Raw genomic sequence first — 25,770 nt, 5'->3', positions numbered from 1 at the left:
AATTTTTTAATTTATAGTTGGCAATCATTTACATATTTGATATATTAAAAGTAAAAGGTATTTACTTATTATTTACTCTTATAAATTCTTAACAGTTTTAGCTATTTCCGAATTTCAGTTTTTTCATAATTTTTTTAAAATCTTATGAAATAAATCGTAAGACTTAGAAAACAAACTTAATGTTTATTGTGAATATTAGATTTGATTTTCGGTTTTCGAATGCATGTCCATCATGTATATCAGTACTAAAAAAAATTCACAAAATCTGGTTTATTTTATCAGCTTACTGGTTTTTTCAGTTTCCGAAATACTACCTGCAATGCGTGAAAGTATGTCTAGTATTTTTTTTTTTTTTGTCAATTAAATTAACATTTTTACCAGTTTCCGAATAGAGTTTTTTTATGTTAATCAATTTTATAAAATATAGTTTACTTCAATAAAATTGTCACTCTGTTATTTATTTGAACGAAACTAGCAAGAAAAAATAATGATAATTTTTTTTAAATAAATAAAGAAAACTGTATGTGGTATCAATAAATCTATATTTCCCCATAAACCGGATATTATGAAATTATCCAGTTATATTTTTTTTTGTTGATTCAATTTTTTTTCTTTCACAAATTCAATTGCATGTTGGATGTGTGTGCTAAATTTCATTATGCCAGTTTTCATTCAGCTGTTTCGTTTTTTTTTTTCTTCACTATTCCAATAAAGAAATTGCTGTTTACCAGATCTTTTTGGCAGTTTTTTATAATTTTATTTTCTTCAATGAAACTTCAATAAAAAAATTAAAACCAGCTTCACATGTGATTCAAAAATTTGAAGAGGAAAATTTTTCGTTTGAAAATTATTATGTAATTATGAAGTGAAAAAGAAGCAAGCAAAATATTTTGTGGAATTTTTAAAGGTTTCGGTCAAGGCTATAAAATTTTTTGATTTTATATTTTTAACTTTTTCCAAAAATTAATAACAGAGAAATTATTTGCATTGTTAAAAAGGGGTGGCTCATTTGTATTAGTGCTGCATAAATGCCATTAAATGAGGTCATTGATTTAAAGTGATAATAAAGTTCATTATCATAATGTCTACATCAAAGTTGGCTAAGTTGTAGCTTCCACCTACGCCCAGCTATTAAATACATTGTTTTTGGGTTTTTTATAAACGATCTTATCCAAAACTTTTGGGAAATTAGCCAAAATATTTATGAACTATGAGGTAACCATTAATGTGTATATGTATGTATATGCAGATATTTATAAATATTCGTGCAACAAAGGAAACTTAATTTTGTTTTCAATTTAAAATTTTAACCATGTCTAATAGGTTTTTTAGTTTTAAGCCGTATATCGTTTATACATACATATGTATGCAGTAGTTTAGTTTTTAAGAAAGCTTTTTTTCCAATTTATTTTATACATTTCATCACAATTAATAGAAATTAATTATAACACTATTTAAAAATTCATTTAACATTTGTATGCCTCAATGTTTTATATTTTTTTAACTCATACATATAAATGTTTATTGTTTATTGCTCATTGTAAGTGTGTTAATCAGTGAATAAATATCTGTATTTTGTATGAACATTTTCTTTGAAATTTTGTAAAATAAATATAAAAAAGCACTTAAATTTGTAATTTATTTAATTTGATGTTTAAAAAAGCGTTAAATTGAAAATCAAATCCACAACAAAAAAAAAAAACGATTGTAAAGAAAACTTCAGCAGAATGTACGAAATAGTTGCATTAAAAAGTAAATTATGAAAAATTACTAAATTACATCATTATTAGGTATTTGATGTACGCATTATAAACGGTTTATAATACAATATGTACCTATGTATATGTATGAAAGCCTTAGTAGCCAAATTTATTAACTCCATGAAATATGTTTAATATAAAAATTGTATATCATTTCATGTTTGGTAAGCGAAGCCAAATTTAAACAAACACCAGAGGAACAAAACTTAACCGAGAGGCCAAGAACCATTAATGCAAAAAATTTAGTAATTTTTTAGTAAAATAAAATAACTCCCAACAATAATGAAAGAATTTCAAATTTCAACAAAATTTGCATAGATCAAATAACTCTACAAAATGAAATAATCTAAAACAAAATATTTTATTTGGAGTTGTTTTATTCGGAGAAATACAAAAACATGAAATAATTTACAAAACGTCATAATATGGCTTCGTATAGGGGCTAGGGTCAAATGAAGCCCTATAATTATAAAGTCCTATTCGAGAGGTTCAATTGTATGGGGGCTAAGTGAAATAACGGACCAATGTTAACCATTTTCAATAGGCTTCCCTGGTACAATAGCAGATCATATGCCAAATTTCATTGAATTACATTAAAAATTACGACCTGTAGTTTGATTACAAGGTTTACATGGACGGACGAATAGACGGACGGACATAACTAATCGACTCAGAAAATGATTCTATGAGAATTAACATTCTCAGCAGTATACAGATTCTAAAACCTTTTAGGTTCTTTGGAAAAAAGGGATATTTTATTTAAAATTAAAAATGTAAATTTTTTACGTTTCCGTCCTTCCATATACGAACACAATAGCCAATTGATTAACACCACAAATAATATTTTAGAAGTAAAGATTATAAAAATATTTTCAAATTTAAATATGTATTAAAATTCTCGATTATGGATAAATAAGCACTGAATTCAACCCTAATTTCCTAGCAACAAAATTTGAGAAACATTTCATACTAAATATTCCAACATAAAATATTTACACAAAATTTGTATAGAAAATTACAGAAAATTGCATCAAACATTAAACGTTAAAAACTATTACAAATAACCACAGCAACACCTACAATTTCTTTCACTTTTTTTTTTTTTTTTTTTTTTTTAACCATTAGACAAAAAATCAGTTCATTGAAATTTATATAGGCTATAAACCAAAAACAAAATATTAACAAAAACTAAAAATAACATGAAATACTATAGTTTTTTTATTTTGCTAGACAACTAATATTTTGAAAGCAACAATAACCAATAAATATACTTACGTTCAGAGATAATAACTATGTTTGCTAGTATATAACCAAATATACATTCGTACGTACATAAGTATGTATGTATATAAAGAAAGACTTTAAAAATACTGCACATGATTTGCGATACAAGTACTGCTGCACTTTACTTTGTAAAGAAAATTGTTTTGAAAATTTTACACACTAAAAAAAATGATTTAAGATTAGAAATTAATCGAAAAAAGTTAGGTTTATCTTTGATCTATGAATATTTTGACCTAATGGCTAGCAAACACATTAGATAGCTATAACTGTAGCTTTGGTGATCTGAAAATATAATTAAAACATTAATATTGTTTAATTAAATAGGTTAATAATACCAATATAAACTTAAGTTTATATTCACCATCGTGTATTAAAAAAACAGGCATTGCGAATTTAATTACAAGAAATCAAAAACTACCGCTGAGTGTTTAAGTCCTTGGTTTTAGGTTTAATATTCAACATTCAACCTGATTCAAAAAGTACCAATTGAACAACGAAAAAATACCAAAAAGTGTTCTCTTATAAATTGCATATTTCATTAAATCAAAAAAGTACCACTTGAATCACGAAAAAGTATCAGAAACTCCCCTTTTGATAATTTTGATTCAATCACAATGATCCGTGTTTAATTTTGCGTTTTTTAAGTTCAATATTATAAAAAATTTAATGTTTATAGGTTTATTATTATAGAAAACTCAAAAAGTACCTTTTGAAGAACGAAAAAGTATCAAAAAGTCCCTTTTAAGGGTTCTGATTTACTCCGTGCTCTACATGATTATTTTTATGTTTCTAGTTTCAATATTAGAGAAAATTCAGAAAGTGCTTTTTGAATAAGGAAAAAGTATAAAAAAGTCCCTTTTCTCCTTTATTTCGGACTCTGCAAGCGTAGTTTTATGGCTCTAGAAAATTATTTTAAAATTATTAACTTTTAATTTATTTTAATTTTTATGAGCTCAGGAACTTTTGACAAAACGTCATAAAAGTGAAGTGACTAATCCTAATTTATATATATTTACTCTGAATCGACTTCCCTTAAATGTCAAAATTTAGCTTTTTATAATAATGACTGAACTAAATGATGGATAATGCTCTGTTTTCTAAAAAAAACACTTAGTACTAACTCCCGAAGTTATCTGTGGGCTTCAGAAAATTAAATTAATTAATAGACTTCGCTATATGTATATATAAGGACTTGGAATAGGGACGGAAAAGTATAAAGTATAGTATATACATTTTTCATGAAGGTGGAGAAGGACACGATATCTCGAAAACCTGTGGGTACGAATTTTTCAAATTTTGTTGACCTATGCTGTCAATGTAAATTATTAAAAATGTTATTGTGTTTTGCAATTCTAAATTTTTCATTAGTATTCATGTACTTAATCTAGATTTGTTTACTTGAAACAATTTGATTACTTGAAATAATTTAAAAAGCACGTAAATCTTTTTATCAACTTTTTAAATATATTAATCTATACGATCTGTATTTTTTTAGTGTAACTGCAATTTGTTTAGCATATGAATATAAATAAATATGGCTAAATTTGCATAATAAAACAAAAGAATTTTGATGTGAAATATTAGTTACTTTTAAGGCAAAAGAAAAGAAATAAATAAAAAAAAATGTGGTAAATTTGTTTGTTATGAATTTGACTAGATATACTATATACTAATACAAAAACAACAACAAAATGTTGTGAAAACAATTTTATTATATATACATAAAAATTAATATATTTTTTACATATTTAAGTTAAAAACACGCAAACATTAAAAGGCAATATTATTATTTGATTTTTATTATTTCTTTTTTCTTTTAGTTCAAAACTTTTGCAATAAATATTTTCGTTTTATGTATAGTAAACATACATACATGTAAGATGTAAAATAAAGAAATCAAAATAAAAAATATTTGAATAATAAAGAAAATATTAAAACACAATATGCAAAACTAAGATACTCAAAGATAGAAAGATACATAGATTACTAGCAAGAAAAGAAAAAAAAACAGGTGAATTATTTCAAATATCTTCCGGGTGATTTAAGGTGACTTAGCGTTAGATATTCAAATTGAAATTGTTACAGTTTACAATGTACAAAAGCTTAGAAAAAATTTAGAGCAAATAAATTAAGATAAAAACTATATCTAGGATTAAATTGTTATAATTTTGAGTTGTTTTGGTTTCTTTTAACGTTTATTTATAATGAGCATAAAATTATTTGAGTTACATGTTTAAAGTAGGACAGTGGATTAAGTTGAGGTATTATTAAATTGTTTAGTTATAATAAAGCTGTAAGAGTTTTTTTTTATAATCAGGGAATTAAAATTAATCATATCTGTTATTTATGGCATAAATTTAATGAAGTTTAAAATCAAATTGCATGCAGATACATAAATCACAATAAAATAATGCAAAACCAACAAGATAATAAAGACCAGCTGGATTGTTTTATATTCTGCTGCAGTAACATATGCATAAACATATGCATACATATGTACATATGAAGTATTAGACATCCGTTTGAAAAAAAATGGAATTGGAACAAAATTATGTTTAAAAATTTAAGTTTTATAAGTCCTACATCCTAATATTTGTACAACGTAAAATCAATACTCAATTTTTTTCGTCCTATTTTGTTTTATTTGTATATTTTGTCAACATTTCAACTTAAAGCTAAAACTCTATGTTAATTTATTACTAAATTTAGTTCTTTATGGTTTCACACAAACTTGCATATCAATTGTAAAGCTCTAAAAAACTAATATATTTAATAACTCAATTATCAAATCGATTAACTCCATATATTGACATATTCTTTGTTTTAGTGTTTGTTTTAAGCCATCTAACTAACTATTAACTGTTTATAAAAGCATTTAATGACAAATGAATAGTTTAAGGCTTTAAATGTTCAATTATTTATTTCTTTTATTGGAGTTAATCGTTATGTCAATTGTAGTATTGAAATATTATTTGTAAATTATTGTTTCATTTTATTTTCATATTAAACACTTTAATTATTTATTGCACAGTTTCCAAATAGTCTTGGCGTGTTTTCTTAATGACTTTATCATACCAGTCAGTGTTTTCATCAATGGAAATCGCTTTAGCCTGAGGAGATCTTGTTAAATTGCCCTCATTATTTGCACTAGACTTAATGGCTTTGGCGGGTAGAGATTTTTCAGCATTATTTTCTTGCGATTTGACATATTTTTCATCTGATGGTGAGTCATTATCGTTTAGGGTTAACGATTTTTCTGCATTATTTAATTTTTGTTGATCGTATTTGTTGTCCATGTCACTCTCATTCGTTTTCTTAAGCACTGGTATTGGTTTAGCACTTAAGCCTTCATTAAGTTTGATGTTAACATCCTCTTGTGGCAATTTAAAGGGCACAATAGGAAATTCTGGTGGTATAAATTGATGAATAGTTTCAAAACCCACTGAGTTATCCTTTTTATTTTTATCCGCCAGTAAAGGAGCTTCGCCATTGATCACTTCCAATACAGCAGGATTAACCAATTCTTTCTCTAATTCTGGAGGATTTAAATCAATTCCATGTTTCTCCTTTATGGGTTCTACAGGTAATAAAATTGAAGTTAAATTTAATTTTTCCTTATCATCATAAACAACTGTGGGTTGTATAGATTCTAAAGGCTTTTCCATCAAAATATTTGGTCTCTTAGTAGGCCAATTTTCTTGCCATTTTGGCTCATCACCAGGTTCGAAATTTTGCGATTGACTTAAATAACCCAATTCACTATCAGCCATAAAATGTGTTACCATAACACTGCCATCTGGACGTACATAACCGTATGATCCCTCTATGGTGCCATTAGCATAACGACGTTCATCGCGAAACTGTATGTTGCCAGAGACTTTATCATTTACTTCAAAGCCAAAAGCATACGTATTGGGACCTGTTTTGAAAACAATCAAATAAAAAATAATAGTAAAGCGTAAATTAAAGCTTTTGTAGGCTTTATTTCAAAACTTACCAAATATATTGTGGCGGTTATAAGTGGTTGTGGGATTTTTACTCTCACCATCATCATGATCTTTGTTTAAAGTTGGCAACGATTTGCTGCATGTCTGGTGTATTTGTTGGTTTACTAAGAGGCACTGGAATATAAAAGATTAGCATAGCTTAAGGAGATTTATATTCAAAACTTTAAAACAAAAATTATTAAAAAATTTACTTTAATACATATCTTATGCAGTTTTAATAGAAGTAGTTAAAATCGAATACAAAGAGCTTAAAAGTTTTACAAATACAAAATTCAATTCAACTACCAATGAGAGAAAATCAAAAGTACCAAATCTTATTTAAACTTTAGAAACTTTACTAAAATTATGAGTTTAAACCGTTTTTATGATTAAAATTTTGTGTCTTTTTAGCCACATTAGGGTGTTAAATTCACCATGATATCTAAGGACACAAAAATCAGTGTTTGCATATATCCCGTTTGCTTAACACAAACGATGCTACGCCATCAAATAGACTCAACTTTATTATTATTTTTTTTAAAATTTTGATTCGATTTTGATGAAATTTTGTGGAAATAGTCTTCTAAATATGTAGATTATTACCACTATTTTATTTTACCCTTCACTTGTATAATAAAATTTTACGACCCTATATTGTAAAGTATATAAATTCCGGGTCCATATTAAGTTCTAAGACGATATAGCCATGTCTCTCCGTCCGTCCGTCTATTTATTGAAAGCACGATAGTGTCCGAACGGAAAAAGCTAGAGAGTTGAAATTTTGCACAAATACTTATTATACGTAAGGTTTGTTTGGTATTGAAAATGGTCAATATCGGTCCACGTTTCCGCATAGCCCCCATGCAAGTGGCCCCCCGAAAAAACAGCTTTAAAAAAGCGAGTATAGCGATGAAATTCGACATAAATAAGTTTCATATGATCCAAATTCTTTCCACCAAATTTTATGAGGATCGGTCCATGATTGACCCTACCTCTCATATATGGTACCCCCAAAAAAATTTAACACCCACTTCAGAAAATTACTTTAACGTTCATAGCTGCCTTAATAATAAGAGTACAGCGATGAAATTCGACATAAGCTAGTTTCTTATGAGTTAAAATCTCTCAAATTTTATAAATCGGTCCACAATTGACTCTACTCCCCATATAAGGTCCCTCTCAGAAAATGACACTACTGGCTTGAAAATACGAGTATAGAGCATAACGAGTATATTCGACATAAGTAAATTTCTTACGAGCACAAATCTATCTACCGAATTTTATGAGAATCGGTTCATAATTGATGATGCCTCCCATATAAGGCGTCTTCAAAAAATGACTTTAAATTTTTCTGTTCATGGTTTAAAAGTTGGACAAAAATATTTAGTTTTTAAAATTTGTTAATCCGAAAGGGATGTGTCAATAATTGACTTAAGCCATATTTCAAATATCAACCTTATGTTTGTACGGTTTGATGGTGGGTATATAAGATTCGGCATAGTCGAATATAACACTCTTACTTGTTAGATGTTGCAAAACTTGGAAGCGTCTAACTTTTAATAGAGACAATATAACTATTAGGAAGTTTTACTTGTTTTATTTAGAATTTTAGCAGTATGTAAGCATATATTTTGAAGATCTTCTCAAGGATTAGCTATATTTTAAATTTCAGCTCATTCGGATCATAAATTGATTTTTGGCGATTTAAAAAAAAAATGTGATACCCAATGTAACCAACTTTGAGGGGCTTCCATTTTGCCTACCTCAGTTTTAACCATAAGAGAATTAAGAACTAACCAATATAAACAATAAAAAAAAACTCTCACTGCACGTATTTGTATACCCTACACCACTTTAGTGGGAAGAGTATACCGGGCTTGTGCAGATGTTGTATGGTACAATACTGGTCTACCTTTAAGTATATCAATTGGCTTAACGTTTTAGCTACATACATTTAGCTACGGACGGACAGTCCGTCTGACCGTGCGTCCATGTAAACCTTGTAATCAAACTACGGGTCGCAATTTTAAAGATAATTAAATGAAATATTTAACTGTACCAGGCCTCCTGACTATAATTTCTTACTTGTTTGGAAATAAATTTGGAATTTCGAAACCGCTGATCCAACCGGTATAAAATTTAACATGGGCGTAGCCAATGAGATTCAAATTTTAAAAATATACCGCACAAATGTTCCATCCGATTTTCAAAAATTTGTATATTTTCCCAAATAACTCATTCAAAAAAACAAGTTAGCAGTTAGTTCAAAAACTTATACTTATATTTTGGTGGTAAATTTTTTTTTTTAGTTTTTTTATTAATAATAAATTTTAGTTCATTGCTCTTTCCCTAAAAAAGGTTGTCTTTAATAAAACTTTATACTTTTCAAAATCTTGCCACAAATAAGTTTTCTAGAATTTCACTTTCATATAATATTTTATTTTATATAATTAATCTACAACTATGACATCACATTAATGTTCTTTTAATAACAAAAAAATATCTTTTAATCTTTCACCATTTTTTTTTAGTCAACTTACAATAATAACTACACACGCTTTATTCAACATTATATGAATATTAAATTTTATTTAATAATTATTTTTAGTTTTTGTTTTTTCTTTTTTCTTTAAAAACTATTTGGCTTTAATTGTTAATTATTCATTGTATTTCCGACTTGGGTTTAGTTTAATGAGCTATATACTCTTTTACTTATCAAATTATACTGAATGGTAGTGAAGATATTCTGATAGAATTTTGTGCGTTTTTAAGTAATAACTTAAAGCCATTTTTTCTATTATTCTTTTCTTCTTTTTGTTGATTACTTTTTTTAGAGAAGGCGTCAATTGACTATAATTTGTTGTAATTGTTTTTGCTAAAATGTATGTGAAAAAAATAAAAGACTCAAAAAGTCTATCGGTAGTTATCAATTATGACTTCAATATAAATTAATGGTCATGGTAAATGTGGTTTTAGCAAATAGTTTTTACAACAATACGTGAGAAGTCTTAGAAAATTTAAAAAAAAACATTTAAAACAATAATACAGCTAGTCATGTTCGTGGCTTAAGTCTTTTGTTTTGTTGAAACGCATGTCAGTGAGGAATCTAAACAAATAAATAATACACTTTTAAAATTTTATTTAATTTTTTTTATTTAATTTTTTATCTTTTTTATTTACATAAACATTACGTTTTGTTGCAAATGATTTGTGAAAATTAATCGTAAAACATATACACACATAAGTATAATACAATAATTATAAAAATATAAAGTATAAGAACAAAAAAAAATAGTACAAGATTTATACACATAGAGAGAAAGAGCAAACTATTATTTATTAGTATAACAAATCACTCTTAAAGATTTCTTATTAACAATTTATTTACAATAAGAGAATTTCTTGTAAACACTTAGATATTGAAATAAAAAAAGGAGAGATAAAGAGAGAGAGAAAGAGAGTATACACAGAAGTTGAGAGAAATTCTAATAGAATTAGAACCATAATATTTACATTTAGAATATATAGACTGAGATGAGTTTTTTAAAATTGAATTAGAGCTAATATTACATGAGATTTAAGAATTTCTAGATATAAAATATAAATGCACTTGAAACTAGTTTTTAAAAGTAAGTTTATTTACACCAGAGAAGAGCAAACATTAGGTGACAGCCAAAGAAAGAGAGTGAGCGTTGAGAGCAAGTGAAAATTAGGATATAAATCTCAGAAATTGAAATAATATTAATGCACAGTGACCGGCTCTATTGAAGTTAAATCTCTTTGCTGCTTACTTTGAAAGGATTCATATATATGTAAGTTATACACCAACAATGATAATTAAATTATCACACATTTCCAAAAGAGTATTTGATGATTTCAAAAACATCGAGAAAGAAAAGTTGTTTTTAAGAGTAATAAAATGGTTTATGCTTACAAAATGGCACCTTGAACTTAACCAGCATAAATATTATGCAAAAAACCAAAAATGTTTTATAAACTTTATTTCAAACAATAAGACCATCCTTAAAGCTTTTTAAAGCCAGAAAGAAGAAATAGATTTTAATTGAGTAAAGGAGTGTTTTTGTGGCTGTAAAGAGCAATAAAGTTCACTAGATAGTAAGAGATATATAAATAAATATTTACAAAAGTGAAATATAATTAAAGTTAAGAATAGACTATGAGTATTTAGAATATAAAATTAATAGACGGTGGTTTTCTTCAATGCTCTACACAGTTGTTAAAACACCTATACTTTTTTACAACACTTCTCTCTGAAATGTGTTTTTGTTCAACATCAAAAGCTCTAATTACTCTTAATAACAACTCTTAAGTAATGTTTTTTTTTTCAATAGGAAATATAAAGAGAACCAGTAAGAGTTTAAAGGAAATGTTAATGAAATTTTTGTTGTTTTTTTGTTTAAGAATTGAAAAATTAACTTAAAGAAATTATTATAAAACAAAAATATAAAATAAAATCGTTTGTTTCCTTTAATACAAAAACGAGAAAAAGAAAAAACCCTTTAAATGCATTAATTGTAATTAAAAGTTAAAGTTAATCTAAATACTTTTTTGATACTTTCAATAGTTTTTTCTTTTTCTGTTTTTCTTTTCTTCATCATCATTGTTTCTTTTACTTCGTATCGATAACTTTGAAACTTAAATACTTTGTTTTTTCTTTAATTAAGTATTAATTAAAAAAATATTATTAAAATTCTAGACCATTTAATATAAAAAAAACCATACCGTAATCCAGTTCATAGCAAAATTTGTCTTTAATTTCTTCATTCGTCGTCTCTTCCAGCTTGTCGTTCATTTCATTTTTATACTTTTCACTTCAGTTTCGTTTCATTACATTACATCCCTGACATTCCTTTTGTTTTGTCTTCTTTAATTAGATTTTATAATTATTTTCTTTTCTTTGTTGTCTTCTTTGTGTTGATGAAAATTAATAATGATGCAACAATGGTGCTGGACCATGAGCGTAGACTGGACCATGTACGGGTGCAGCAACGATCTTAGGTGCGGTCTTGTGTACAACGGCATTGAAACCATTGTGATCATCGGCGGTATAGTCAACGGTACGTACAGAACCATCAGGTTCAACCAAAGAGTATTGACCCTTGACTACATCACCATCACGTTCCTCAGCTTGTGATTTAATGTCACCGGTATGAGGATCTTTAATGCCATAGTTGAATGAGTATTTAGGATAGGCCTAAAGAGTATAAGAAAACAAATTTTGATTGAAATAACAACTTCTTAAGATCAATGATTTAAGCTTTCATATATACCACAGGTTCTGGATGAGCATGCGCTAAGACGGGGCCATGGGCTAGAACGGGGGCAGCATGTAACAAAGGTCCATGACCGTAGTGACCCAACTCAATAGGAATGGCTTGGGCGGCAGCGACAAGTAAAGCGATAGCAATGAAATACTGTATTGGAAGTTAAAAATTTATGTTTTACGAATGTTAGGATTCTTGTAGTATTGAAAAAAATTAAAATCGGAATAAAATGCAACAAGAACTATTCCCTTAAAAACTAATAGGGTCTTTTTAATAAAAAGTTCAAAAATAATTTATTTTGAAAACTATAACAAATTAAAAGGAAAACTATAAATTATTCAAATATTTTGAAAACCAATGGCGCTATGGTTGACAATTAATTCCTCGCAATTTTTAAATTTATAGATAAAGACCAATAGGTTATTTAAGATCACCTCGTATTTATACCAGTTGGTTCCGAAATATGGTTTAATCGGTCATAAATAAATATGAAGAATATGCAGTAAACGTGATTGATTTTGCATATCTTAGTTATGTGAAATTATATTTCAAATTATAACGTAAAGTTTGCCAATACCGGACAATATTTGACCCTATCTCCTTCAGAAAATAACTTTCATTTTCATAACTACATTTTATGACGATCGGTTAAAAGTTTACTTTTAACTGGATTCTTATTAATCTTGAACTTTGACCCATATTGCAAAACACAATAGATTTATTTTTTTTAGTATTTTAGTACATGTAATTCTGAATAGAACTAGGATTCTGCTTCAGTTTGAAGACACGACTTGGAAGATTAACATTTTTATCATCTTAGTTTATATTATTTAAATTTTACAGTAAAAAACTACTTAAATAATGTGGTTGCAAATCCTGGCAACTATGCAGATATGTTCTGACAAGACATTGAAAATAATTAATATTAAATATCATGCCTTTAAACTCAATATAAAACACATATTTCACAAGTAATCACCAATAAACACTATAGTACTTATTAAGGCTTTAGTTCTTATTTTTTATTAAATGTTCTTTAAATAATCCACATTTTTAAATTCATAATAATTTTATTGTTTCAAAATATCTACCTTCATTTTTATACTTTGATTATATTGTTTTTATTTAAATCACAAAAAAGGACACGCACACACACGAGATCTTTGCGAAAGATTTAAAATCGATTCTCTAGAAACAAAAATATATAAAAAAATATTAAAAAATTCACTCAAATATCAAATGATAAATTTTATTTTTTTTTTATTTTTTTTTTTGTTTTTTTAATAACATTAAAATAATTAGTTATTTTTTTGGTAATTTTAATATGTAGTACACACCGTTTGCAAGAAAACGTTGAACTGATGACTATTCCAAATGACCAAAACTATTTATATACGTTACAATTGCTATTGCAAACACTGCACTGCAAATAGCGACTGCAGCTCCAAAACCTTTAAATGAGACAAACAACGACAACGTATAAGAAAACTGCTGCTGCTGCAAAAAAAAAATCCGCACAAAAACCACCACAAAAAATTCAAAGAAACCAAACAAACATTAGTTAAAAGATGCAAACAGATATGAGCTCTCTAACAATGCAACAAAATATTCATACATAGATACCTACACTAACATGTACTTTAATCTATCTATGAGCAAGAGTGCAGCATGCCAGCATAAGTGCTTACTAAGTGCATTACTTAGCATAAGTGTGTGTGCCTGTGATTCCAAGATGCAGTCATCAATATGGTAAAAATATATATATTTTTTTCTACTATTTACCATTTCATATACGACACAAAAACACATGTAGAAGTTTGAAAAAATCTGAGAGATTTCTGCTTATGAGACTTTTGAGCCTAAAGAAAACCACGCATGTGCAGCAGCAGCTTCAATGCAGTATAAACAAAAAGCCACAACAAAATACTTCACACAATTTTCGTATTTTATTTTTGTTTTTTTTTTATTATTTACACATGAAAAACACTAAACTGCTAAAGACAGTGGAACTTTAAGTGCAACAATTAAAAAGTTATCTTAGCGAAATAAATTATATATGTAGATAGTAGAGGTTAATTCATCAAAAAGGTTTTAGGCTATACACACTTAATTGCTTGTGTCTAGCGAGCTACCAGTTTAATTACCAGGTCTGTTAGTGTATGATTTTTTGGTTTTTAATATTTTGGAGATGCCTTTAAAGATTTTTGGTTTTTAATATTTTGGAGATGCCTTTAAAGTTTGTAATTTTTATAAAATTGTTGATATATATATTCCGATACCCCGGCTAATTATTTTTTTTATTCTCAATATTTTTATGTATCCCCAGATTCTGTAAACAAATTTCGACTTTTTTTCTTTTCAATTAACAAACGATGGCTCCATTGAAATAACTTTCTATTAAATATCCTCCCACAGAATTGTGAATACAGGTCATCTGAATCTATATTAATGAGTCATAAATAATTCTCAAATGTTGAAAACAAAGGAGTCTTCTTTAACTGTTCGTTGGCGTCATAAACTAACCTAGTAGTTAAAAACGAAAGAGTGAATGTAAGTAATAGCTTTAAAGGGAAGGTAGCTCGAGGTAGTCAACCTGATGAACGCAAAACCATTTGACTCAACGAGTGCAGAACTATAAAAATATGTTTGAGAGAAAGACTAGAATCAAGACGAGAAGCCTTCTCAAAATGAGCAATTCTGAGGTTAGTATTACGGGCACAGCTATACAATATTGGACGTGTGAATTCAGATGGATGTAGAGAGGACATTGAAACGTTGGAGCACTTTCTTTGCCTTTCGTCGAAATTAGATCCAAAAGTCTTCCGGATATAATATCCCTTACGAACACTGATTGGAAAATTCTTGGGAATTAAATCCAGGAAACTGAGTTTCTGAATATCGGGCGATAACACATGAGGTCTTTGTTTTTACCAACAATAATTTTCCATGTTTCCTAGGACTAATTGTGTCCTAGTTGTATTTCTTCAGATTTGATGTAGATGCATAATCCTATCAACCTAACCTAACTAAGGGCTAACTGTCAAGTAGATTCGTAAGGACCCCGTTTTACATGATGCTCGTCATATATATGTGTTATGAGATCCAGCATGTAGTAGAGAGGTATCTCAATAGATCATTGTATCTGGGCCCAGATAGTTCTTTGCAAGACTTTATTCCTTTTTACAGCTAATGCAGACCATTCGCAGATAAGGTGGAAAGCTCATTCCTCTTTATCCCTTTCATAGTAACTACGACAATCGATTGATCGTTAAAGGTGACCCTAAGCCGACTTGCAAGGGTCTATTTCTTACTGCCAGCAATAGCCTGCTTCAATTGCGTTTCTCATTGAAATAATGTCACATAAACTATTTACAGCATTTTGAAGAAATAACATGAAGTGTCCACTTTTGATAATTTTCAAAGGATTTGCTACTGAAACAGCATCTCATCTGTCCGTTGACTTAAATAGTAGTCTTTAAATGCAAGGACTCAAACTAAAGTAAAGTCAGTCTTAACAGATACTCCTCGCATTGTCAGACCGAAAGGAAAGTGGTAGATTATGAGTTTAATGAAAGCCGACAGAATTTTTTCATAAATATTGAAGTCATATAATGCCCTACAAACTGTCAATATCGAAAATATTTCAACCTGAAAAACACTAAAGTTGTTGGCACGACGGTCAGAGATTCTTATCCCAGCAAACACCAGAACTCACACCACACTTTTTAGAACAATATTTACAAATCATTCTGTAAATTAACCATTCACTGCTCAATCTTTAAAGAATGACAGACTTTGAAAACTCTATCAAAGTCTGTGTATAAAATAATATAGTTTTAAAAACTTAATTATTTGAATTTGAATTTTTCACTTTAATTACCACTGTGCGACATACTCGTGCATATTACTGGCAAAGAAATAATCTATGTCTTTTTCGCTTTTAACTTCAAAGTCTAAAGGTGCGCCTTCGAGAGGTTTTTTTGGATACACTATTACATTGCGAGCTTATTTCTTCCATAAGACTCAGCTTATGTTTAGGCGTATTGTTTTGGTTGTTTTTCTTCTATTTAGTATTTGCAATTTAACGTTACATTTGAAGGTGGAGGTAAAGTCGTTGTGCATACAAAAACCAACAAACAAATAAAAAAATAAGCCTCCTTCTTAACTATGGGTACAACAAAAAGCCTATGTTTCACTTTTATTGAATTGTTTTTTTTTTTTTTTTTTTTTTACAAAAAGAAAAAAGTGAAAAAATTGGGTTACTAAGTCTTAAAGGTGGAGTTGTTTAAATATATTTTTTTGTTATTGTCTTGTAAGTATTAAATGGTAACACTATACTAAACAAACATTATTACAAAGCAGGCTTATAGGTTTTCTTTGAATTGGCCTGGCTAACTCTAGCTGTGAATGTTTGTTTTGGACCAAAAATAGTTGAAGTAATTTATCTATGCGGTATATTACATATATGGCGTTTACAGAACATTTGCGTTCGTTCATTGACTTTCGTTTATTTCAATTTACTTTAGAGTGAATTTTTTGTTTGCTGTGTGAGTGTTTGGGATTTTTTTGCTTTGCACTAGTAAATTTATTTTTAGTTTGTCAAATGTTTTTTTTTTTTTTTTTGTGGAGCATTTGACACTTGCATGTATTATAAATTAGACTGAAGTGAATGTAAATGATATGATAAATATCTTTGCCAGTTTTTGTTGAGGGCTAAAGGTTATTTAATTAAAACTGTGTAGAAAAACGAAAAAATACCAGAACATGGTCAATAGGTTTTTTGTTTGGTTTGATTATTTATTGATTTTTTCGTATCATTGATTAACAAAGTTTAATTAAATTTTATTTATAAAATGTTTTTTATAAGTCTTAAAAATATTTATGTATGTACATATGTCGTAAACGAAAGACTTAAGAAGCTAACTTGTATTATACACTAAATGCGAGAAATTCTCTATAGGTTAAGTTGGTCAAATAGGTAATTATAAGATACAAAATGACAACTAATTATATTTTATTGATATATTTAAGATAAACATTTTAATTATAAATCTTTATCTTAAATGTGTTGATAACAACACATTTTAAAAAATTTTGTACAAAACACGCTACATTTTCCATTTAATAATGTACAATTTTTAAAATTTTCTTTGAAAAATACTGTTCTGACAACTATTTTAAGAACAACATAATAAAAAGCCTAACATCATCATATCAAAAGTTTTGATCAAAATTTCAAAAAGTTGTTTTAATAATTATATTTATGACAAACACCTACAATACTTTAGGTGGAGGTTAAAAACGCCTGCAAAAATTCAAATTAGAAAAACTGAAATTGCATAAGAAGTTAAAAAAAGTCAAGGTTTTTAAAAAATCCTTTGAAATAATTTTGATTAAATTTTAGTTATTTAATTAATTTAGTTTGTTAAATTTTTTACTAGTCAAATAAAATTTACAAGAAAATGTTAATTTAGCATGCAACATATTTCAAAATTTTGTTTTTCATTTGCAGATATGAAAACATGCAACACCAAGAAACACATAAACACACTCATATGAACATATTCATAAAAACATACTTACCTACTGAAATACAAAAACATGCATTTGTAATAATAATGACAAAATAGCACAAATATTTTAAACCCACTCTTAATATAAATAAATATATTTACATATGAGTATGAAAATACATACATACTTATTTACAAATAGTTGTACGCAATTGAGGCCTATGGAGATAAATTAAAGTGTTTTTCTACATAAATTACTAGAAAATGGCAAAAACCAAATCTTTGAAATAAAAAATAATATCAAAATATGTGATAAATAGAGATATTTTGCACAATTTTTCTTTAGCTGTAATTTAAACATAATATTTATTGATGGCAATTATAATAAAATTTAAAAAATAAATAAAAAAAACTTGTTCTATTTAACGGGTTTGTAGAATTCCTTTCCTAATAGGTAGACTTTTTTCTATGATTCATTGTTAAGAATATGTTAATTCTTCCTATGACACATTTAACCAAATATTATTAATATTAATTGTCATATTTTATAACAACTTTATCATGTTTCTTAGGGCCCACGTGCATTTTTATAATTCGCTTTTTTTTTGTCTTTACATTTAAGACATTTAAACGTCAAGCTAAGAAAATTCAACACCAGGTGCATAAATCATCATTATCATCATGCTTGTCATCATTATCATCGTATTGTATAACTAAACTCTGTTCTCTTCTATTCCCTCCTTTAAAAAGAAACAATACAAATGTTTTATGCCAAATAAGTTTATACAATTAAATAGAATTTGTTTATCTGCTAAATATCTAATAAATGCAAATGCACGCATTTATTCGTGTCGTTATTCTGTTGCCATGGCTGCCAACCAAAGTGACTTGGCTTGACAGTCAGGCGGACTTACAGACTTGAGTGACTGTAACAGCAAAACAATTCATTGTAATTTAATTTATAGTTTGTTGCTTGTGATTTGATATAAAATAGACATTAAATAATCACGATATTTTTTATTAAATATTCGATATAAATTTTTTGTTAAAATAAAGACACATTTTTACAAAATAATGACAATAAAACATATTTTGTTAATTAATTAGTTGAGATCACGGAGGGTTCGATATGTGCTAACAAAAGACTTAAGAAAGATACTTTTTAAGTTTTCTTACAGTTTTCACTTAAGCAATTACAATATTTACTGCATTGACAGTAAATATTGACATTCATCCTTGGTCTAAAAGAGGCGTATGGGACAAGGTTTACATGGATGGGCAGACAGACATACAGACAGAAAGACAGGCAGACAGACAGACTGAAAGACAGGCAGACAGACAGACTGAAAGACAGACAGACAGACATACAGACGGATAGATGGGCATAACTAAATCTACTTAAAATACGATTGCAAACCGATTCGTAAACATTAATATATAAATCGCTGCAACAACTTTTAGAAAACGGATTGCCAACTTTAATTTGAAGGACGGACGGAAATAATTAACTATATTGACTCAGAATAGTTTCTACGGAGATTGGTATACTCTAACTTGAGTATTGCAACACTATTCTTGGGCATTTTAAATGCAGATACAAATACCCAATATATATTTTCCAAAACAGTAGTAGAGTACATCAAAATATTTCCCCTAAATTTACTATATCAAACACTCCAATTTACCACCACTCGCCCACTGTTAACTATGATTAAAATTGTAATTAATTCACATTTTTAATTACGGTTGTTCTAACAACAAATTAGTCGTTAAATTTATGTATAAACATAAAGAGGAGATGACTAAGATTTTAATGAGGTTCAAGAAGCTAAACTATAGAGCCATTTTTACATGTTGTTAATTTGTTAATGTACACAAATAAGCACAACTAAACAAATAAATAAAGTTAAATTAAATAAATATTTGCAGCAAATAATAAACGCCCACACACATCTATAATTAAATAAACGATGGGAACTTTAGAGGTGGGTTATAAGGCAAAAAAATACTAAAATTTTTGTTAACAACTTTTAATGTTGGCAGTTATGTTTTTCTTTTTACTTGAGCTTGTTGGCAACAATACAATGAATTGTCACCAGCACAAAATAAAAAGAACAAACTGTGCTATTTTTTTAGAAAAAAACTCATGAAAAACAAAACAACATCACGATTTTTTATTTTTAATATTTTTGCCTTCACTCTAATGGCTCTTGTCCAGACTATTGGTTTTTTCAGTTTGTCTATGACTGTCACAGAGCATTTTTACGGTCCATGCTCTAAGATCTGTTAGTGTTTGATGCTTAAGTCGGTTTTTCTTACTGTCTGTCCGTCCGTCCGTCCGTCCATCTGTCTATTTTTGCTCTTTCGTTGAAGTTTAACAAAAACATGCCGCTTATGGTTTTGTTACCTATTTTTCTCTAGTTTTTCTTATTGTATGTGTCCAACTACAACAACAAATAAAACACAGTTAGGTTTTTTTTCTATTTTAATTCAGCTTTTCTTGATATTTGAGTTGTTATTTTTTCAGCTTTTTTCGTTGTATTATGCAATTGTTGCCTTGTTGTTATTGTTACTGGTGCTGCTGTAGTTTGGCAGTTGTTGATTTTATAGCTATAGAAAATTATTGGAAAATTATGTTTAATTTTTTTCTACATATTTTTTTTATTTTGTATTTTGGTCCGAGTTTTATTGTATTTAGGTTACAAATGCCAATGGTGTCTCTTAAATGTGATTTTCATTGTATGATTTTAAAATTTTATTTCAAGACATGGAAATACGAAGGTGTTCGTAATGGTTGTTTTAATTAAAACTCTAATAAATTTAAATAAATGACTTAAACGAAACGGAATATTTGATAGAAGGAGTCAGTCGTTGTTTTGTGTGTACTTAAAACGAAAGACTTAAGACACAGCATATAATACAGTTAAAACAAGAAAAATATTATTTAAAAAAAATTTTAATGTCACTAATAATTTTTAATATCTTCATTAGTGGACAGAAAAATAATGTATGAAAAAAACAAAAGACTTTAGGTACATACTTTATAGCAATATGAACTCATACATACATAAGCATGTATATGAGAATGTTTATTAAACCTATAATTAATAATTTTACGTTTATTAAGGCAATTTATATTTAAATTTGAAATGTATTCTCTATCCATCTAGCAGAACTGTAAATTTTTAGTTAAACTTATTATTGAGTCGTATTAACAGTTTAATAATTTTATAAATATAACATTTCAATAAATTTCTACAAACTCATATTTCATAATTAAAATTATTTTTTGAATTTAATGTTATTTTATTTAAATTTTATACCAACTGCTGCTGCCCACTTGAAATAAATTTTTGAGAAAGATAAATGTATTACATTCTATTTCTAGTGGCCAATATCCGTTTTACTTGTCTATTCAATTGTCACAATAATCACGTTCCACCATGCATCACGCTGTTTGTTCTAGTGGCATTAGTTAAAGAAATACTTATATAGACGGACAGACACAAACAAAACCAAACGTTGCCAATCAATACTTTACGCATGAAAAATATGGTGGAATCCATAGAAAGATAAAGTAAAAAAGATAAAAAAAAAAAACGTTTTATACTTAAAAAAGTTTAAGTTAGTATAAACTTAAAATAGTTTACGAAGTTATGTAAATATTTGTTATGCAAACCAATTTTGCATCAAAAAATCAAGTAATTTCAAAAATTGCAAATATGATATCCCTACACCTTGAAATACTTAAAAAAAATAATTTTTCGTTTTCATTGCAATTTTTAATTCTCATGAACATGTGGAATTACCCATTCCCACCACCATCAGTCTCCATAAGTAGAGCATTTTAAGCAAAAAAGTTATTTATTATTTGACACAACAATCAAAAAAGATTTAAAGATAATTGTTACAAATACAAACGACTATGCGAGTTTAAATTTTTTCGTAGATTTCAAGTGTTTGTTTGCATAAAGCACTTGAGAAAAAGAATTTATTTTTATAAATTTCAATTAAAAATATTTCAAAATGCAAAAATAACTAAGTGGCAAATACAGTAGACTAAAGTATTAACAAATAATAAATATGAATTTGAGAGAAAAAAAAACTACTGAAAATTTATGAGTACCCAGACAAATGTATGATTTATGTGTTAAATCTAATAGATTTTTGGCCTAAAGTATTTTGGCTTAAATCTTTTAGTTTGTTCAAATTATATAAAAAAATATAAAATTAAAATGCATGTATTGTTCCGAATAAATTTTTCATTAAAAATTTTCAAAAATTTAAAGGAATTTAACCGTGACATAACAATGGTTTAAGAAAAAATGGCAGACAATTGGAAAAGCTTAATATATTTTTATTAGCAATATTCGTATTAAAAAATATTTTTTAAGGAATAAATCATTGGCATAAAATATATTTTTAAATAAAACGTCCTTTAACTTTTTAACTACTTTAACAAATTGTTTGTAAATTATGCCTTTTATAGAAATTCACTTTTATTTAGAAAATTAAAATCATTTAAGTCAATTTTCATTAATTTTCTTTTAAACTGTAAGTGAAAAACTGGTAGTTTTATTTTTTGTCTGTTTAACTATGTATATTAGATCGACACACATAAAATGAAGCATGAGATACTTTTCTAAAAGTATACCTTGTGATATAATAAGAATATATAAACCCAAAATATTTTGGGTTTAGGCTTAACTTTTCGAGAGTTGGATCGTTTTCAAGAACATATACATATAAAGGGGAAATCATTTTGCATTTTCAATTTTAACTTGTACTTGACTTCAAAAAATAAGTTAGTTAGTTAGTTAGTTAGTGGTTAGTTAGTTAGTTAGTTAGTTAGTTAGTTAGTTAGTTAGTTAGTTAGTTAGTTAGTTAGTTAGTTAGTTAGTTAGTTAGTTAGTTAGTTAGTTAGTTAGTTAGTTAGTTAGTTAGTTAGTTAGTTAGTTAGTTAGTTAGTTAGTTAGTTAGTTAGTTAGTTAGTTAGTTAGTTAGTTAGTTAGTTAGTTAGTTAGTTAGTTAGTTAGTTAGTTAGTTAGTTAGTTAGTTAGTTAGTTAGTTAGTTAGTTAGTTAGTTAGTTAGTTAGTTAGTTAGTTAGTTAGTTAGTTAGTAGTTAGTTAGTTAGTAGTTAGTTAGTTAGTTAGTTAGTTAGTTAGTTAGTTAGTTAGTTAGTTAGTTAGTTAGTTAGTTAGTAGTTAGTTAGTAGTTAGTTAGTTAGTTAGTTAGTTAGTTAGTTAGTTAGTTAGTTAGTTAGTTAGTTAGTTAGTTAGTTAGTTAGTTAGTTAGTTAGTTAGTTAGTTAGTTAGTTAGTTAGTTAGTTAGTTAGTTAGTTAGTTAGTTAGTTAGTTAGTTAGTTAGTTAGTTAGTTAGTTAGTTAGTTAGTTAGTTAGTTAGTTAGTTAGTTAGTTAGTTAGTTAGTTAGTTAGTTAGTTAGTTAGTTAGTTAGTTAGTTAGTTAGTTAGTTAGTTAGTTAGTAGTTAGTTAGTTAGTTAGTTAGTTAGTTAGTTAGTTAGTTAGTTAGTTAGTTAGTTAGTTAGTTAGTAGTTAGTTAGTTAGTTAGTTAGTTAGTTAGTTAGTTAGTAGTTAGTAGTTAGTTAGTTAGTTAGTTAGTTAGTTAGTTAGTTAGTTAGTTAGTTAGTTAGTTAGTTAGTAGTTAGTTAGTTAGTTAGTTAGTTAGTTAGTAGTTAGTTAGTTAGTTAGTTAGTTAGTTAGTTAGTTAGTTAGTTAGTTAGGTAGGTAGGTAGGTAGGTAGGTAGGTAGTTTGAGTTGGGCTTATGCCAAATATATAATTTTTGTGTGTTAACATAAACGTCAATGAAAAACTGAAAATAATTTAATAAAATTAAAAACAAAATTGCAAACTAAATTAGGGAGGGATTTGATTACATAAATCCTGTTCATGTCTTAAGTCTTACGTTTTAGAAATTTCATATGCAGGTTAAGTGTTTTATTTCAGTTTGTATCTCCTCATATGGTGGTGATATAACGCACATTTGTTTTCAAGAAAGAAAAATTGTTATCAAAAACCAATTTGTTAGCATTAGTAACACATATTCATATTCTATTTTATATGTACGTAGCAAAATAAACAGCCAATATTCCTTAATATGACATGCAGTAAAACTAGATTAAATAACAGAGATACAAACATATGTATGTATGTATCGAAAGTATCAGAAATTTATTTTTGTTGCATGCATGTACGAGTTGGTACTATGGTATGCGAGAAGGATTTGTAAGTGAAAGGTTTTTATGTAAATCACACACGTAGTGTTAAATTTGATGTGGTGTTATAGTTACACTATATTTTTGTGCAAGTTTTCAATTAAATATTTTTTTTTATTTATTTATTTTTTTTTTTGTTACAACATAAACGTTGCAATTCATATAACGAAATGTTGAAACATACAATATTATTTAGTATAAATAGATTTTGAAGCAATAGTCACGATTTCAGAACACATTTTTTTCATGGAGTAGAATAAAGTAAAATTTGTATTTAATTTACTAATTAATCTGTGATTCTTTAATGAATATGTCAACTGCATATTGTTTCTGCTCAATACTTGATAATTTTAGCTCTTCTACTTATTAAACAATATACATACATATGGGCAATTTCGTGACCTAACTGAAAAAATCGATTTAGATGAAATTTGTACCAAGGTTAGTACTATTGGATAGTAGGCCAGACACAAACTTTAAACTCTATTGGTCAATAACTGCCAAAGTTAAAGGAGGTCAAAGTTGGATATTTTGGTCATACAGGGCTTTTGCAAATGAGTTCAACTATATTTCCCAAGGACTTTTTCTTCCAAAAAAAATATTTTTTATTTCAAAATGGGCCTCTTTAAAAAAAATTAAAGCTTATACAATATCCTTTAAGGGCTTAATAGTCGATTAATGGGCTGCGAATTATTTTTTATTTTTATTTTCCCCAATTTTTTTCTAATATTTCATTCCAAAAAGTAACATTACTTTTTTATGGCATTAAATTATAAAAGCAATAATAATAAAATAAATAAAAGATAAGATACAATAATGAACCTAATAAAAAATATTATAATTTATTGTAATTGTTAAAATGTTTTTAGTACAATAAAATTAGTATTTTACATTTTTAATAATTAAAGTATTAATGTTTAATTTCTTAAAGTATTTTAAACTAAGAGTTCTTTTTTTCTAATCTCTATTAAAAATTTAAGGAATACAGTATTACATATTGGTAGTATCGATAATGAAAGGTCAACCTCATGTAAAAACGTATTTCTTGAATATTGTTGCCGACAAAATTTGAAAAAAGTTGAAACCAGATTCCAGATTCAGAGCAATTTAAAGCTTTAGAAAAGTATATTTTGGTCTCCTGGTAAAAAATTTGTCGGCTGGTTACATAGCGTTGACATTTCACCAAAGACAATTAAAGGGAACTTAATATTATAATAGTAAATAAGTTGTAACTATAATTTACAGCTTTGGTGTACAAGAATTTTGAGAAGTTTCCAATAAAAACATTGTTTGTTGATAAGTTGTCCCACAAACTGGAAACACTATATATATTTTCAGGTTCATTCGATATTATTTGTTGATGTCGGAACATTATTTTTAACAACAGAAATTCTGATTCATACAATTAATGCATCATGCTGGTACTGAGAATACAGGATCGGAATCACCAGTATTAATAAGATCAGCCAGATAGCCAAATAGAGATTTTACTTACTTACTTAAAAATGTATGAATTAATTTCTCTAAAAATAAACTAAACATTTGGAATTATTCAAATAACAAAATAAGAAATCTAAATAATTGTGTAATATTACGTATGATTAACATTAAATATATATTTTATTAATATCAATCATACGCTGATAATATGTATAAAAAAATGTTTAATGCTTGATATGAAAAGGTGGCAATATGTATAGGTAAAAC

At 27.2% G+C, this 25,770-nt stretch overlaps 2 protein-coding genes across 2 annotated transcripts; both read right to left on the bottom strand.

Annotated features, from left to right (window-relative positions):
- Nucleotides 1–5,371: 5,371 nt before the first annotated feature.
- LOC119608686 lies at nucleotides 5,372–9,778 on the bottom strand. Its single transcript, XM_037963199.1, has 3 exons — nucleotides 9,571–9,778; nucleotides 7,042–7,165; nucleotides 5,372–6,963 (listed from the first exon to the last, which is right to left on the bottom strand). The coding sequence occupies exons 1-3, from the start codon at nucleotides 9,598–9,600 to the stop codon at nucleotides 6,065–6,067; spliced, it is 1,053 nt and encodes a 350-aa protein (XP_037819127.1). The 5' UTR covers nucleotides 9,601–9,778; the 3' UTR covers nucleotides 5,372–6,064.
- Nucleotides 9,779–11,304: 1,526 nt separating this feature from the next.
- Nucleotides 11,305–13,738, bottom strand: LOC119608137 (cuticle protein 8-like). The gene is made up of 4 exons (XM_037962424.1): nucleotides 13,653–13,738; nucleotides 13,407–13,503; nucleotides 12,322–12,465; nucleotides 11,305–12,245 (listed from the first exon to the last, which is right to left on the bottom strand). The coding sequence occupies exons 2-4, from the start codon at nucleotides 13,410–13,412 to the stop codon at nucleotides 11,976–11,978; spliced, it is 420 nt and encodes a 139-aa protein (XP_037818352.1). The 5' UTR covers nucleotides 13,413–13,503; nucleotides 13,653–13,738; the 3' UTR covers nucleotides 11,305–11,975.
- Nucleotides 13,739–25,770: the final 12,032 nt, after the last annotated feature.

This window comes from Lucilia sericata, unplaced genomic scaffold (assembly GCF_015586225.1).
Source record: "Lucilia sericata isolate MDLA Ls3-8-SP2 unplaced genomic scaffold, ASM1558622v1 Contig000021F_arrow, whole genome shotgun sequence".
Taxonomy (NCBI): domain Eukaryota; kingdom Metazoa; phylum Arthropoda; class Insecta; order Diptera; family Calliphoridae; genus Lucilia; species Lucilia sericata.
Note: the sequence above shows the minus strand (reverse complement) of the source record. Positions and strands in the feature narration are given on the sequence as shown.